This window comes from Amblyraja radiata, unplaced genomic scaffold (assembly GCF_010909765.2).
Source record: "Amblyraja radiata isolate CabotCenter1 unplaced genomic scaffold, sAmbRad1.1.pri S148, whole genome shotgun sequence".
NCBI lineage: Eukaryota > Metazoa > Chordata > Chondrichthyes > Rajiformes > Rajidae > Amblyraja > Amblyraja radiata.
This window is the reverse complement of record NW_022630134.1, coordinates 197,038-215,176: the sequence shown is the minus strand read 5'-3', so window position 1 is coordinate 215,176 and position 18,139 is coordinate 197,038. Positions and strand designations below refer to the sequence as shown.

The window sequence follows — 18,139 nt, the reverse complement described above, 5'->3', positions numbered from 1 at the left end:
TAGATGTTGCCCTTGTGGTTAAAGAGACCAGGGGATTTTGGAGAGAAGGCAGGTACAGGATACTGAGTTGGATGATCAGCCATGATCATATTGAATGGCGGTGCAGGCTCGAAGGGCCGAATGGCCTACTCCTGCACCTATTTTCTATGTCTATGAAAGGACAGAGACTGTTGGCGAGGCAGCCATTGCTGGCCCCACCCGGTGGATTCTTTGTGTCTTCAGAAAGAATGATGTCTGGTTCAGGTGAGATATAATTGGCACGCTACCGATGTCTGCCATTTATCCTATTGGTTTTGGAAGAGAAAAGTTATTAAGAATTGAATTAAAATGGGGAAGTATATAGAAGGAATAGTGGGTAAAATTGTATTAGAAGTATAGAGTGGAAATTAAAAATTGATTACAAGTGCAAAGAGCAATACAAAGTAATACTGGTAGACAAGATTCAGAACAGGTCCAAAGCATTTTATGTTGATCCAGTAAAAGGATAAGACCCATTGGGGACCAATCTATGTGAAACCACAAGATGTAGTTTAGTTTTAGTTTAGAGATGCAGCAGGGAAACAGGCCCTTCGGCCCACCGAGACATCGCCGACCAGCGATCCCCGCACACTAACGCCATCCTGCACCCACTAGGGACAATTTACAATTATACTAAGCCAATTAACCTACAAACCTGTACGTCTTTGGAGTGTCGGAGGAACCCAGAGATCCTGGAGAAATCCCACGCAGGTCACGGGGAGAACGTACAAACTCCGCACAGACAGCACCCCTAGGCAGGATCGAACCAGTGTCTCTGGTGCTGTGAGGCAGCAACACTACCTCTGTGGCACCGTACCACCCATGGTAAATACTTCTAGTGTTAGATGTATAGAGTGGTAATGAAAATTGGATTATAAGTGCAAAGACAGACAAAAAAGTATCACTGGCAGACAATATTAAGGACTGGTCCAAAGCATTTTATGTGTATCCAGTAAAAGGATAGGGACCCATCTCTATGTGGAGCCACAAGGGATAGGTGAAGTCTGAAATGAAAACCTTTTCCCTGTGTAGGAAGGAACTGTAGATGCTGGTTTACACCAAAGATAGACACAAAACAGAACAGAACTAAAAAGGCAATACGGGGAGAAAAGATGAGGTACGAAGGTAAGCTAACAAAGAATATAAAGGAGGATATTAGGTATGTGAAGAGGAAAAAAATAGTTAAGACTAAAGTTGGACCCTTGAAGACTGAAACAGGTGAATTTATTAGCGGGAACAAGGAAATGGCAGATGAGTTGAACAGGTAGTTTGGATCCATCTTGACTAAGGAGGACACAAACAATCTTCCTGATAGAGCAGTGGCCAGAGGATCTGGGGTGACTGAGGAACTGAAGGAAATCCACATTGGGCAGGAAATGATGTTGGATAGACTGATGGGACTGAAGGCTGATAAATGCCCAGGGCCTGATGGTCTGCATCCCAGGGTACTTAAGGAAGTGGCTCTAGAAATCGTGGTCGCATTGGTGATAATTTTCTCAGCATATGACAACATATGCTTTATTTACAGACTTTATTTACTTGATTTAATTTCTTATTTTGATTGCTTTTATTGCGTGGCTATTATTTTTACTCATGTTTTATGTCTTTTAATTTATTGTTGTATTTCATATGTAATTTTTGCGCCTCATGTGAGCTGTTATGTTGTCCGTTTATGATGTCTTGTTTATTCTTCTGTACAGCACTTTGGTCAACATTGGTTGTTTTAAAGTGCTTAACAAATAAAGTTGGATTGGATTGGATTGGAATGTTCTATAGATTCAGGATCAGTTCCTGTGGATTGGAGAGTGGCTAATGTTATCCCACTTTTTAAGAAAGGCGGGAGAGAGAAAACAGGGAATTATAGACCAGTTAGCCTGACATCGGTGGTAGGGAAGTTGCTGGAGTCAATTATAAAAGATGAAATACCGGCACATTTGGATAGCAGTAACAGAATTGGTCCGAGTCAGCATGGATTTACGAAGGGGAAATCATGCTTGACTAATTTTCTGTAATTTTTTGAGGATGTAACTAGGAAAATGGACAAGGGAGAGCCAGTGGATGTAGTGCACCTGGTCTTTCAGAAAGCATTTGGTAATGTCCCACACAGGAGATTAGTGGGCAAAATTAGGGCACATGGTATTGGGGTTAGAGTGCTGACAGGGATAGAAAATTGGTTGGCAGACAGGAAACAAAGAGTAGGGATTAACGGGTCCCTTTCAGAATGGCACGCAGTTACTAGTGACGTACCGCAAGGCTCGGTGCTGGGACCGCAGCTATTTACAATATACATCAATGATTTAGATGAAGGGATTCAAAGTAACATTAGCAAATTTGCAGATGACACAAAGCTGGGTGGCAGTGTGAACTGTGAGGAGGATGCGATGGGAATGCAGGGTGACTTGGACAGGTTGGGTGAGTGGGCAAATGCATGGCGGATGCAATTTAATGTGGATAAATATGAGGTTATCCACTTTGGTAGCAAAAACAGGAAGGTAGATTATTATCTATATGGTGTCAATGGGACAACGGTATCTGGGTGTCCTTGTTCATCAGTCAATGAAAGTAAGCATGCAGGTACAGCAGGCAGTGAAGAAAGCGAATGGCATCTTGGCCTTCGTAACAAGAGGAGTTGAGTATGGGAGCAAAGTGGTCCTTCTGCAGGTGTATAGGGCCCTAGTGAGACCACACCTGTAGTATTATGTGCAGTTTTGGTCCCCTAATTTGAAGAAGGACATTCTTGCTATTGAGGGAGTGCAGCACAGGTTTACAAGGTTAATTCCTTGCATGGCGGGACTGTCATATGCTGAGAGAATGGAGCAGCTGGGCTTGCATACTCTGGAGTTTAGAAGGATGAGATGGTATCTTTTTGAAAATATAAGAGTATTAAGGGTTTGGACACGCTAGAGGCAGGAAACATGTTCCCAATATTGGGGGAGTCCAGAACCAGGGGCCACAGTTTAAGAATAAGGGGTAAGCCATTTAGAACGGAGAGGAGGAAACACTTTTTCACACAGAGAGTTGTGAGTGAGGAATTCTCTGCCTCAGAGGGCGGTGGAGGCTGGTTCTATGGATACTTTCAAGAGAACTCAATAGGGTTCTTAAAGATAGCGGAGTCAGGGGATATGGGGAGAAGGCAGGAACGGGGTACTGATTGTGGATGATCAGCCAAGATCACATTGAATGGTGATGCTGGCTCAAAGGGCCGAATGGCCTACTCCTGCACCTATTGTCTAAAAAGCGGGTAACTCAGCAGGTAGGCAGCATCTCTGGACAGGGTGACGTTTCGGGTCCAGACCCTTCTTCAGACTAAATAGATCATTGTTAGCTCGGGGAAGGTGACAACAAAGCAAACAGATACAATGTAATCGGGGACGGTCAGACTGGTCGGAGAAATAGGAAGGGGAGGGATGGAGAGAGAGGGAAAGCAAGGATTACTTGAAGTTTGAGAAGTCAAAATTCATATCGCTGAGGTGTAAGCTGCTCAAGTGAAATATGAGGTGCTGCTCCTCCAATTTGCGCTGGGCCTCACTGTGACCTCTGCTCTGTATTTACTGAAGGGAAGGATATTGCATTTCTTGAACCTTAGAACATGTTACCATTAAAAAGGAAATATTAGATACCTTGGATGAGATTTACGATGGATGTAGCCCAGGCTGCTTTGGGAGGAGATTGCTTTGACCCTGGCAGAGATTCATATTGTTCACTATAACAAGTGAAGTGCAAGAAGTCAGGAGGACAGCAAATGTGGTCCCTTCATTCAAGAAGGGCAACGGGGATAAACCAGGTAATTCCAGGGCTCTGAACCTAAAGTCAATCGTATAGAAGATATGGGGAATAAAGCTGAGACACAGGACTGCTGCACACTTGCACAGAGGGACGAGCTTTGTTTGGAGAAGCACTTGTTTCTAGAGGACTAGAATACAAAAAACATGGGTGTAATGATGAGGCTTTATAAGGTGCTGGTGAAACCACATTTGGATAATTGTGAGCAATTATCACCTTAGCAGATGGCGTCATATCTGAAGAAGGATGTGCTGGTGCTGGAGAGTTTCCAGAAGAGGTTTCTAGAATAGTCCCAGGAATGAGTGGGTTAACATATGGTGACCATTTGACGGCACTGGGCCTCTACTCACTGGAGTTGAGAAGGATGAGGAACCACCTCATTGAAACTTACTGAATCAGTGAAAGGCCTGAATAGAGTGGATGTGGAGCCCAGTGGGAGAGTCTAGGATCAGAGGCCATAACCTCAGAATATAAGGACGTACCTTTAGAAAGGAGACGAGGAGTAATGTTGTTAGTCAGAGAGTGGTGAATCTGTGGAATTCATTGACAAGTCAATGGACATTTTTAAAGCATAGATTTCTACTCCACCATTCAATCACGGCTGATCTATCTCTCCCTCCCAAACCCATTCTCGTGCCTTCTCCCCATAACCTCCGACAACCGTATTAACCAAGAATCCATCTATCTCTGCCTTAGAAATATCCATTGACTTGGCCTCCACAGACGTCTGTGACAAAGAATTCCACAGATTCATCACCCTCTGATGAAAGAAATTCCTCCTCATCTCCTTCTTAAAAGAACATCCTTTAATTCTGAGGCTGTGGCCTCTGGTCCTAGACTCTCCCACTAGTGGAAACATCCTCTCCACATCCACTCTATCCAGGCCCTTCACTATTCAGTAAGTTCCAATGACGTACCCCCTCATCCTTCTAAAATCCAGTGAGTACAGGCCAAGTGCCGTCAAACGCTCAACATATGTTAACCCACTCATTCCTGGGATCATTCTCGTAAACCTCCTCTGGACCCTCTCCAACGCCAGCAAACCCTTCCTCAGATATGGCCCCTATGGGAATATGTTGAGAAGGAGGCAGCTTCGAGGAAGGAAGGTTCGGTGTGAAAGGCTATGGGCAGATGGGGGAGGGGAAGGATGAGGAATTAGAATGAGGATTTGTGTATCGGTTGCGTGAAACACACTGAAAAACAGCTGGAATGATTTCTCTGTTACTTATTGGATGAGAACCACTTCATCACGTATGAGATTTTTTTCTTGAACTTTTCTCCAGTACTTTTCCCTCCCACCGCACCTTCCTTCGAATCCTCTAGTGACAGCTTCTCGTTGTTCGCGATCTTTTCTCTGAAATCTGACGGCTTCTTCAAAGCGGTCAGTGCCTCAATTCGCTCAATGTAGCCGGGCTTCCCCTCATTTTTCTCAACCTGAATCAGGAGGTCAATGTAAGCCGGGATGGACAACGGGTTTGGCCTCAGGGCTATTTCGTCAAGTCGTCTAATGCCCTGGGATAATTCTTGAATCAGCTCCAGAACTGTGTTCCCCACCTCAGCAAACTCCTGCTCAAGTTTCTCCATAATCTTCTGCAGACTCATCTTCTCACCGTATGCCTTCTCATACTTTTCCTTCAGTTTGTTGTACGTCCTCTTCTCCTTTTTTGTTACACAGACATACTTGTACTCTTCCCTCAGGTGTTTTAGCACACCGCACTTCCCCGGACAGACTACACAATTTCCCCACCCATCCATTGATGTACACCAGTATTTGAAAATATAACCTGCAGACGTACAGGGGTCGTGACAACTCTGTTTACAAACCGTACAGTTGTTTACTAATGGAGCATTGCTGTCAAGTTTCCTCTTTTCTTTAACAGTCACATCGACCTCGTACTCAAAATCTTCATTTTCGTCCAGTTTGGACTGGTTTTGGTTCAGAACTTGTTGGGTTTTCTTGAGTTCCTCTAATTTGGTCAGCCCTGCTTGGATCATAGTCTGCAACCCGGCCACTACAGACTCCAGCTGTCTACGTTCCTTCAGAACCTCTCTGGTCAGGCACAGGCTCCTCGCCTGCATCGTGCTCAGAGTTGTGAAGAACTTCTTCATACTGTTTGTCCCCATCTTCCACAACACATGGTTAAAGTCATTATCCTCTTCCCCGCTGTTGTCAGATCTCCCCTTGTCGCCAGAGGTCGGACACTGGGCATAAATGGCAGAATTGTTAAACTTGAAGTGTACTGGCAATCCCATTTCATCTTTGGGGCAGGGTACCTGGTCGGCTTTCAGGGCCTCCAGAACTGGGGGGCGCTGCCCGTCCGCGAACGTCAACAGTATCTGAATGTTCTCCGCGATATCTTTGCCAAAAATGGAAAGGATGGAATCGAAGACATATTTCTGTGTCGGGGTCAGGCGAGCCAAGGAGGCTTGGACGATGAAACAGACCGCGTCGATCTGATCAACGCCCTGTGGGGAAGTGAAGAACTTGCGGATGTGGTCAGTGATCTGTCGATCTCGGCTGATGCCCCTGATGTCCCCGAATCCTGGCGTGTCGATGATAGTCAGAGAGCAGTCGATGTTAAACCCTACCTGGTGGTGGAGATGGTAGGCAGTGATGGAGGATGTCTGGCTCTCAGCCTGGGATTTTCCCGTCTCCTCCTGTATTAACTGGTATCTGAAGTTGTCCCCCCACTCCACGCCCAAGATGTAGTTGATCATCCCGTTGATGAGGGTTGTCTTTCCTGATCCAGTTGCCCCCAGCACCATAATTGTCTTCATCTTGTGCATAGTGGTGGGCTTTCCGAAGGAGCATTTCACAAGCTGGTTAGACTGATTAAACACCTCCCTTTCTAGGTTGAGCTTGTAAATGGAAGGGTTTCCTTTGGATATTAATTGAGCTTGTTCGAGAAGTTTCAGGGCAATTCTCTTTGGTCCGTCTGAATTATAGTGGCATTGTCTGTCTTTTGTCTGAACCTGCTCCCATGATCCGTCCAATGCGTCCATCGAAGGCTCTTCCTTGTATTCTTTCCTGTATTGAAATACGTCGGCTCCAATCTGACTTGATCCGTCCCCGGACAGTGTTGGGCTGGGTGACTGATCCTGGAAGACCAGTTTACCAGGAGGACTTGTCGGCCGGGTGGAGACCTTGTAGATTTCACTGGCCTTGCTGACCCCTACCTTGGTCACGGCTCTGTATCGGATGTGATATTCCTGGTGTGGCTCCAACCCAGATATCGTGAAGGAGTGGGATGTGTCAGGTGTATCTAGTATTGTCCATTTCTCCTGCTGGCTACCTCGATACTCTACCTTGTAGCCCACAATCTCATCAGAACCACATGTGGGTGGCTCTAACTGCAGCGTCACACTGTCGTGTGTTGTCCCACTCGCTGTTGGTCTCTCAGGCTGAGACGGGGGTTCAAAGCAGCGGCTCCTCACAATCCCTCCCCCGTACAGGTAAATAGACGCACCCACGTTACTGTCATCCTGTGCGGATCCAACAAGGAATTTTACTCTCCCGTTCCCACTGTTGGCTGTGGCAAAATCCAGGAACAGTCCGCACCGTTCCTTCATCTTCTCAGTTATGGACGATGAGTGAAACCAGCGCTCGCTGTGTTGTGTTGTACAGGCTCCGTCAGCATTAGGTGGCATCTGCATTTTCTCTGCTGTGAGAGATTGGAGGTAGTTGATTGCCTCCGTCAGGTAGAAATCCTCCTGATGCAGTGTTGTGAATGTGAAGCAGACCACGTAGTCTGTTACTGGACCCATCAACACTTCATGCAACTCTCTCCTTGATTTCACAACAGGTATGTCTTTCATTATCCTGAGGCAAAGTCCCACAACCATCATCTCCCATTCCTTGTCATCCAGCCATGTGGTCAGTGCTTGGTGTTTAAATGGTGACTGCTCCCTGTTCTTCAGTATGTCCGTCAGCAACCCTTCCTCCTTCCCACCACCCCGAATGGACGGCAAACCTCTGGCTAAGGTCCCTTGGAAAACCAGTTTGTACTCCAGACACATCTCTCGGAATTGAAGTATCCTGTCCCCGATCTCAGGAAACTGAACTGCGACACTGTCTTTCATCAGGTCATTGCACCTCATCACGGCCTCACTGAGCTGTTCCAGGACACACTGGCAGCGATTGACCAGTCCCACGCTGATCTCCCTCACCAACTGAGCAGCTTTGGTGTCCAGTTTATTGAGAGGATAGAGCCAGACTGTGACGGGCACTGAATGTTCTCCACCTGAGCCCAGCAGGTGTGGGAGTGTTGCGTAGATATTGATGGCATCTCTGTAGGTGGTGGGATTGTTCTTCAGTGAGAAGTCCCCGTAAAAGGTGCAGCTAAACTTCTCGGCTTGAGAGCTCTGTTCTTCTGTCATTTCTAGGGAGGCCTCTCCCTTGATCGCAATCTTAGGGAGATGTTTAATCATCACCTCCATGTTGCCCTGGATATTCTGTAAGTTCTCTGCTGAAGAAGCCATTCGATCAAACACAAAGAAGGCCTGGGCCCCATACAACACTGCTGTAATGACATGGGTGGCTGAGCCCTCATCAAACACACTCGGGTAGGTAATATTCTGTATCCCTAAGTGACTCATCGTCAGTTGTTCAAACCTGGTTGTTGCTTTGTACTGAAGGGTAACTCGTGCTTGTTGCTTTGATTCCTTCGTGTCTTTGAGATATTTTGCCGACCCTTTCACCTCCACTAACCCAGCCAGGAAACTCACTTTCAGTGACCCTGACACATTGAGGGCATTGGCTTTCTTCTCCATGGAGTCTGATGCAATGATGTGAAACTCAGTGCTGGGCTGATCACGACGGTCAAGGTTGTTCTGCAGTGTCTGCAAGTCCCACAGGGTGATGCCTACAGGATAAATCAGCGATCAAAACTGTTAATGATGTGAAAATTACTCAAAGTGAATAATATTCCTTCAGTAGATTCAATCTCTGTACAGGATGTGTCTTTGGCTGAAAGTAAAACACTCTACACTCACTGGACTGATCACATGAACAATAGGTGTGGCTTGGTGGCACAGCGGTAGAGGAGCTGCCTTCCAGCGTTTACACCGCCAGAGACCTGGGTTCGATCCTGACTATGGGTGCTGTCTGTGCAGAGTTTGTACGTTCTCCCCGTCACCACGTGGGTTTTCTCCGAGATCTTCAGTTTCCTCCCGCACTTCAAAGTTACAGGTTTGTAAGCTTGGTATAAATGTTACATTGTCCCTAGTGTGTGTGTAGGATAGTGTTAATGTGCAGGGATCACTGGTCGATGCGGACTCGGTGGGCCGAAGGGCCTATTTCCGCATGTGTCTCGAAAGCTAAACTAAACTAAACTAAAAATACATTGCGTTCTACAGTAACTCAGCGGGTCAGGAGGCAATTCTGGAGAACATGGATAGGCGATGATTTGGATCGTCTTCAAATATGCTGCAAATATCAATGTTTAGTTTAGTGATATGGCGCGAAAACAGGCCCTTTGGCCCGAGTCCGTGACAACCAGTGATCCACGCATACTAACACTATCCTACACACACTTGGAACAATTGACAATTTTACTAAGCCAATTAACCTACAAAACTGTACGTCCTTGGAGTGTGGGAGGTAAACCGGAGATCCCGGAGAAAACTCACGCAGGTCACGGGGAGAACGTACAAACTCTGTACAGACAGCATCCGTAGTCCGGATCGACACTGGGTCTCTGGTGCTGTAAGGCAGCAACTCTACCGCTGCGCCACCCTGCTGCACATTATTCAATCCATTACATAAACTGGACGAGAACTGACAAAGTTGTGGTCACCATTGTGAGATTGGTCACCTGAACTTGTGGCCCTGCATTGACCACCACTATATCATTGAGTGATACAGCATGTAAAGAGACCTGACTTGCCCACACTCACAAATATGTGCCAGCTACACTCGTACCACCAGCCTGCGTTTGGCACATATCCCTCCAAACCTCTCCTATCCATGTATCCGTTTAACTGTCTTAACCATTGGGAAGGTCCCTGCCTCAACTACCTCTGGCAGCTTGTTCCATACACCCACCACCCTTTGTGTGAAAACGTTATCCCTCAGATTCATATTAGATATTTTCCCCTTCACCTTACACCTATGTCCTCTTGTCCTTGATTCCCCTACTCTGGGCAAGAGACTGTGCATCTACCCGATCTATTCCTCTCATGATTTTACACACCTGTATAAGATCACCCCCCATACCAACCCATACCAGAGGGCATTTGACAAAATCCCTCATGTTGAAATTCATTGAGTGGAAGGTAGATGTGAATCCTACCACAACCAGAGAGCAGTCCTGAACCACTATCTACCTCGTTGGTGACCCTTGGACTACCCTTGATCAGACTTTGCTGGGTTTACATTGCACTATATGTTATTCCCTTATCATGTCTGTCAAATCACCTACTCTGGGCTCATGTGACTTCGTGATTTGTGTGAAGACATTCCAGTACCTGGGATCAGAGCATCTGATCGGCAGTCGTACAGCATTCCCAACTGGAAAGGCCGGCCCAGAGTGGCCAGTTGCAAGCACTCACTCATCACTGAACCGGAAGTGGACAGTCAACAAAATCCAGTGATCTGAAACAGAACGAGGAATAAAATATGAAGATGAATCCACTTGACGTACGGCTTTTTGAACATGTGACCAAAAAGGTTTAGTTTAGAGATACAGTGCGGAAACAGGCCCTTCAGCCCACCGAGTCCGTGCCGACCACGATCCCCAAAAACTAACACTATCCTACACACGCTCGGGAAAATTTACATTTATACCAAGACAATTCACCTATAAACCTGTACATCTTTGGAGTGTGGGAGGAAACTGAAGATCTTGGAGAAAACCCACGCAGGTCACAGGGAGAACATACAAACTCCGTACAGACAGCACCTGTGGTCAGGATCTAACCCGGGTCTCTGGCGCTGTGAGGCAGCAACTCTACCGCTGCGCCAGTGTTTATGTAGAGAGATGTTAACTATTGCACTGAGAATCACAGTATGATTTTCATGTGGATGGAGGCCATTCTGCCCATTGAGTCCCTACTAGCTCTGGGTAAATACAATCCATCTGGTCCCACATTCCTGCCTTGAAAATTCCTTCCTTTCAGGAAGGAAATTTCAGCCAGACATCCGTTGGGGAATGTTGCCGACTGGCCCGCTCCACACTGCAGGAGTACGTGCTGAGGGAAGCACTGAAGCTTGGTGCAGCCAATGCCAAGGCTCCATGGGGGAGGACCACTGTCTAGGGTCCTTCCGCTGCTGGACACGGGGGGGGCAGGGTCCGGTGGAGATACCCCTCAAACGAGAAAAGGGAAACAAGGTGAAGATCATAAGTGATAGGAGTAGAATTAGGCCATTTGGCCCATCAAGTCTCCGCCATTCATGGCTAATCTATATCTCCCTAGTAACCCCATTCTCCTGCCTTCTCCTAATAACCTTTCATGCCCGTACTAATCAAGAACCTTTCTCTGCCTTAAATATACTAACTGGTTTTGCTTCCAGAGCCTTCTGTGGCAAAACATCCCACAGATTCACCACCCTCTGACTAAAGAAATTCCTCCTCATCTCCTTCTTAAAAGAACATCCATTAATTCTGAGGCTATGACCTCTAGTACTAGACTCTCCCACTAGTGGAAACATTCTCTCCACATCCACTCTATCCAAGGGGAAAAGATTTAATAGAAATCTGACTGGTAACCTTTTCACACTGAGAGTGGTGTGTGTATGGAACAAGCTGCTAGAAGAGGTAGTGGAGACAGGTACTATCGCAACTGTTTCTTAACAATTAGACAGGTACATGGATAGGACAGGTTTGGAGGTATATGGACCATTCTTAACTTATTGAGTTTAGAAGAATGAGGGGGGACCTCACTGAAACGTACAGAATAATGAATGGCTTGGATAAAGTGGATGTGGAGAGGATGTTTCCACTAGTGTGAGAGTAGGACTAGAGGTCATAACCTCAGGATTAAAGGCTGTTTTTTTAGCAGGGAGATGAGAAGGACTTTCTTTCGTCAGAGGGTGGTAAACCTGGAATTAATTGCCACAGAAGGCTGTGGAGGCCAAGTCAGTGGATGTATTTCAGAATCAGAATCAGATTTTATTTGCCTTCTCCCCACAAGTATGCAACATACAAGGAATTTCATTGGCCAGGTCAGTCATACAATTAAAAGCAACAGATCACTCAAAAACACATTTTAAAATGAACATCCACCGGAGTGACTCCTACACATTCCTCACTGTGATGGAAGGCAAAATAAAGTTTAAGTCTCTTCCTTTTGTTCTTCCTCGAGCCCCAGTTGACGGGTCGGTCTTGACTCCACCAGCCGGCAGCGTTCGGGCCATCCGCGTCGAGACGTTCAGCTCCTGCATCGGGGGGATGTCAGCTCCCTCGCACCGGGCAATCGAACCTCATGTCGGGGCTGGACGAACCTTCTGCGGCGTTAGAGCTCCTGACTAGCCTCACTCGAGACTGCGAGCCCTTGGTGTTAATTCCGCGTGGGAGTGATCGCAGGCAAGGGATCAGCTCCGATGTTAAGTCCGCGCCCCGCGGTGGGGTCCACGACAGTCCGATGAGGCTTCCAGCTCCATCGATCGAAGGCCGCAGAGCCTGAAGAATGTGATCCGAAAATTGATCACAACTCCGGGAAGGTAAGAGTATCAGGGGTATGGGTATCAGGGGTTGTGGGGAGAAGGCTGGAGAATGGTGCACCTATCGCTTATGTCCAAATGTAGGCAGGTGGGACTAGTGTAGCTGGGACATATTGGCTGGTGTGGGCAGGTTAGGATGTAGGGCCCGTTTCCACGCTGTATCACTATCACTAACAAAGTAAATGGCCCACAATTGTGGCAAAGGTCTGAAGAATGGTCTCGATCTGAAACTGTCACCTATTCCTTATGAAACATATTCCTTGTGAATATGAAATAGCACCTCATATTTTGGTTGCAGAGGGCTCGAACGCCGCCGGCTACGGCAGCCAAGATCGTCCCATCAACAGAAGGCTCGAGGCCCCCGACCGCGGGAGAACAAGGAAGGAAATAAATTTGACGGGTTTTTTTTGCCTTCCATCACAGTGAGGAATGTGGAGGAGACGCTGGTGGATGTTCATTTTTAAATATGTTTTGTGTGTTTTGTTACTTTTTCTAGTATGACCGTATGGCAAATCAAATTCCTTGCATATGTTGCAAAACACACTTGTATAATAACGTATGATCATGACGTACCTCCCACTCCCCTGACATCAGTCTGAAGAAGGGTCCAGGCCCGATATGTTACCCATTCCTTCTCTCCAGAGATGCTGCCTGTCCCCCTGAGTTACTCCAGCATTTTGTGTCTACCTATTCCTTTTCACCAGAGATGTTGCCTGACCCACTGAGTTACTCCAGCTTTTTGTGTCTATCATTGTGTTTTCGTTAAAGATAAGTGCAGGTGCCAGCAGTACATAGTGTGATACTATTAAATGTATAGAGACTGTCTGAAGTCTTTTTGTCTGCACATCTTTTGTCATTGCGAACAAAGTTTGCATTTAAAATAACCAAAATATTCGCCCAACAATGATTGCAGGCTTGAGCCTCGAACAAATGTATTCCTCCCGCCTCTTACCAGAGACGGCAGAGTTTGAAAGTGGGGGGCTTAGTGATCACTGATCACTGCCATTGGGGGTACCCAACGAGGGTGTGGAGCGACCGAGTGGGGGGAGGGTGTGCCCCCCCGCCAACCCACCCACGGTAGGGACTTTTTGAAATTTGATGTATTAAAATCATGTTTTAATGCATTGTGGAAGTATGATTTAAATGTTTTTTGTTTGAAGTATTTTTAAGATAATGTAAGGCCTACATGAGAGATAGGAGCAGGTGATTATTATTTTTGTTATTGCTTGACCTAAAAAAACTGGGGGATAATAATACAGGCCGTCCCCCACATCCCCCACAGGCCAACACCCCCTCCCCACCCCGGATCAATGCCAGTGCCTTCCACGGTACAGAAAATTTGACATTTAAAAAAATGTGTTATAATTTCAATTGTTTTTTTTGTTTGGAGAAAGGGACAAGAAATAATCATAACATTTCCTGATTTTGCGAAGTCATACGAATTATGTTTTGCTCGGGGAAAAAATCAGAGTATTTTGAAAGTTTGCATTCTTCTTTTGACGTATATTTCATTTTGATTTGAATTTAGAATCATCAAACTATTACATTAATAAAAGAGGTAGACAAAATGTTTAAGAAGGAACTGCAGATGCTGGGAAATCGAAGTTAGATAGAAATGCTGGAGAAACTCAGCAGGTGCGGCAGCATCTATGGAGCGAAGGAAATAGGCAACGTTTCAGGCCGAAACCCTTCTTCAGACTCAAAGAAGGTTTCGGCCCAACATTTAAGAAACAGTTAGACTGATACATGGACAGGACAGGTTTGGAGGGATGTGGACCAAAAGCAGGTAGTGTCGCTGGGACATGTTGGTAGGTGTGGGCAAGTTGCGCCAAAGGGCCTGCTTTCACACTGTATCACTCTATGACTACATTATACCTCCACCATGCATGAGTTTTATTGCTATATACTTAAGCATAGAAACATAGAAAATAGGTGCAGGAATAGGCCATTCGGCCCTTCGAGACAGCACTGCCATTCAATCTGATCATCTAAAATTAGTGCCCCTTTCCTGTTTTTTCCCCATCTCCCTTGATTCCATTTAGCCTCAAAAGCTAAATGTTTCTCTCTCTTGCAAACATCCAGTGAACTGGCCTCCACTGCCTTCTGCGACAGATAATTCAACAGATTCACAACTCTCTGGGTGAAGAAAGTTTGTCCTCATCTCAATCCTAAATGGCCTACCCCTCATTCTTAAACTGTGACCCCTGGTTCTGGACTCCCCCAACATCGGGAACATTTGAAGTTACAGTAAGTGAAAATCTAGCAGGCAAGCAGGATGTTTTCTGCAACCACCCTCATTTGAAGGCCACTATCTTCCACCGCTTCTAACCAATGCTTGGTACCTACTTTCAGCAGCCACTGGTTGTCCTCCAGGATGCACCGAGCCGCAGCCTGGTCCATGCCGGTCACCAAAGCGAATTCAGCGCAGAGACTCTCACAGGAGCGGCGCTACGCTTCCGACGGCCCGAGACTCTTGCACTGAGGCTGCTCCATGGCCGGAGCGGCAGCGAGGGACTCGCTGGCCCGGCAAATACTCGCCAAGCCCGGCTCCCCGTCCGTATCTGCCCCCGCCACTTCTGCTTCCATCCCTCCCTCTACCCCAGCTCTCCAACACCCACGACCGGGTCGCTCAGAGCACAGCAGTGCCTCGTCCAAAGCCGGAGACATTGAAACATGTCTAGCCCCCCTCCCCCCCGGTTCCGCGGCCCATGAATCACGACCTCCTTGCATGATCGAGATATCACCGTTATAAATCAATATCTCCCCTCCCATTCGGAGATATTGCATCTGAAGCGACAAACGCAGAGACCGAAGCGGGGCTGTGTTCGAACTGGAGCAGTTTTTTGGGGATTTCGAAAACAAAGTGAAATCTATTGAAACAAAGTATAAAGAAACAAAGAAGCGTCTCGACCCGAAACACCACCCATTCATTCCTCCTCTCGATAGTTTAGGGGCGTGCGGTCAGGGGAGGCAGAGCCTCACCTGTCATACTCCCAATGAAAATAGTTGTTAAGAAAAGTAAAGAAAAATAATTTAAAAATGAAATAAATATAACGATTTTTCCACTGATCTGTGTTATAAATGTCATTTCTATATGAATCCAATTATTTTTTATAGCCAAATTTACGCAGCTCCGCTGCAAATACAGGGAGAGATGAGAGGTGAGGCAGCGGCGAGCTGAGCCTCCCCTCTGATTGCGCAACCCCTCAGAAAATGTATGGAGTGCGGGCAATAAGCGTGTGCCTGTTACTATCTCTATGTATGTCACCAATGTAATGTTTGTAGACCCCTTCATTACATGTCCTCGCCTTTCATAGTCTAGGTAACGTATTTCACATATAAATATATTAAATTTAGGCTCGCTGGTCTCTTCATAAAACTGCAATGAGAAAGCATCAGGGGAGGCAGCGATCACATCTGCCTCACTGAGGGGGCGTGTCTTGAGCCCAGTGGAGGGAGAGCAAGCTTCAATTGCGTTGGCTCAGCCCATGTAATTGACGCTGCTTCGCTATCCCCCCACGTTAGCTAGCATCAGCACAAACAACTAACACACAAACAACTAACACACACACAACTAACACACACACACAACTAACACACACATACAACTAACACACACACACAACTAAGTTAGGATGGGGTAGAAGGCAGTGCCTCCCCTGCCATTTACCTCACTGCACGTCACTGCCATAGATGCTGCCTGACCCGCTGGATTACTCCAGCTTTTTGTGTCTAAACCAACATCTGCAGTTCCTGCCGACGCATAACATGTACCCTCATCGCTCAAAGCCCTGCTGTTTCATGCTGTAAAACTCAACACACCTTCAATACGTGCTTTACCTGGTTGTGGTCTAGTGGAGACACTGGACAGTGGTGCCGCGGTAGAGTTGCTGCCTTCCAGCGCCAGGGACCGGGGATCGATACCGACTACGGTTGCTGTCTGCATGGAGTTTGCACGTCCTCCCGTTTACGTCCCCCCCCCCCCCCCCCCCCGGTGCAGGAAGGAACTGCAGATGCTGGTTTAAACTGAAGGTAGACACGAAAAGATGGAGTAAATCAGCGGGACAGGCAGCATCTCTGGATCGAAGGAACGGGAGACGTTTCGGGTCGAGACCTTTCTTCAGACTGAGCGTCAGGGGAGAGGGAGACACAGAGCTAAGGACGGTTAAGGTCTGACAACGAGACAAAAGGGGGTTGGAGATCATGGAACATGTAGAATAGATCGTTGTTAGTTAGTGACACCAAGGCAGAGATAAAATGTAAACGGGGACAGTCAGACTGGGCGGAGAACTGGGAAGGAGGGAGGGATGGTGAGCAAGGGTTACTTGAAGTTATCTAAGTTCCTCCAGGCCTTTATACATAAAAAGCTGGAGTAACTCAGCGGGACAGGCAACATCTCTGGAGAGAAGGAATGGGTGACGTTTCGGGTCGAGACCCTTTAGCTGAATATTCCCGCATGTTTCGATTCTTGTCCATTACTGGGACACGAACCTGCATCACTCACCGATCGAGGAAGCGACCGTCTGCAGCTGTAAGGGGATTGCAGCGTTGACGATGGGACGAATGGTCTTGCTTGGAGCTCCCCCCAGCACAATCAGTGCTGAGTGCAGACACAGAATCTCAATGGACCGACCGCAACCCCCGACGCTAGGAGCTGAGATGTACCGAGACTCCTTTCAGCAAACATGAGAATCGACTCCCACGTCAGCGGCGATATCTGCAGAGAAAGGCTATTTATTCTCCAGTGATCTCCACACCCGAGATTGGAATGAATTCCATGAAAATACACTTTCACTTTCGGTCTTAATGTGCAGAATCGATGAACAGTCGCGCACAGGGCCGGTGCTAGGAATTGCGGGGCCCAATTAGAAAACAGATGGCGGGGCCCCTACTCTAGAAAAGTAAAAATTTATGTATGTTTATATTTCGTGTAGTTTCGGGAATTTTAAGGCAAGCTGGTTGGTGATTGGATGCAACCCCCTTAGAGACAGCGTTTGATTGGCCGCCAAATAAATTTGTCAAATCAGTAACAAAAATCGCTGGTCGGTGCGAACTCAGTGGACTATCTGGTTGTATCTCCAAACTAATCTGGTTGTATCTCCAAACTAATCTGGTTGTATCTCCAAACTAATCTGGTTGTATCTCCAAACTAATCTGGTTGTATCAACCAGACTATCTGGTGGTATCTCCAAACTAAACAGTATAACATGCAGGTACATTCATTTAAAATTAAATTCAGTGATTATTTCACATGATTTCTCACTGTGTAAAGCTCAATATCTGACCAATTTCTGTTTAACACGTTTGGTCTACCGTGAGCATTTTTCGTTGCATCTCGTTGCATCTCCCCTTTTCCTAATCGGCCACAATTCAGATAATAGTCTACTTTCCTGTTTTTGCCACCAAAGTGGATAACCTCACATTTATCCACATTATACTGCATCTCCCATGCATTTGCCCACTCACCCAGCCTATCCAAGTCACCTTGCAGCCTCCTAGTTTAGAGGGGTTTAAACGGTTTAGAGATGTTTAGAGGGCTTCAGATGGATTCAGGTGTGTTTACAATTGTTTAGAGGGAAATAGGGGGGCTAGAGGGGGTTTAGACGTGTTCAGAGGGTCCCAGAGGGGTTTAGAGACGTTATAAGCCCCCCGTGAGAAATTGTAATTCTCTGAAATTGA

General features: G+C 46.6%; 1 protein-coding gene across 1 annotated transcript; it reads right to left on the bottom strand.

Annotated features, from left to right (window-relative positions):
• Positions 1-5,022: 5,022 nt before the first annotated feature.
• Positions 5,023-17,078, bottom strand: LOC116969295. The gene is made up of 3 exons (XM_033016163.1): positions 16,965-17,078; positions 10,267-10,393; positions 5,023-8,663 (listed from the first exon to the last, which is right to left on the bottom strand). The coding sequence occupies exons 2-3, from the start codon at positions 10,352-10,354 to the stop codon at positions 5,023-5,025; spliced, it is 3,729 nt and encodes a 1,242-aa protein (XP_032872054.1). The 5' UTR covers positions 10,355-10,393; positions 16,965-17,078.
• Between the last annotated feature and the right edge of the window lie 1,061 nt (positions 17,079-18,139).

Coding starts and splice junctions, on each gene's coding strand:
- LOC116969295 (XM_033016163.1), bottom strand. CDS start 10,354: ATGAGTGAGTGCTTGCAACTGGCCACTCTGGGCCGGCCTTTCCAGTTG. Junction 8,664..10,266: donor ATCAGATGCTCTGATCCCAG/GTACTGGAATGT, acceptor TTTATCCTGTAG/GCATCACCCTGTGGGACTTG.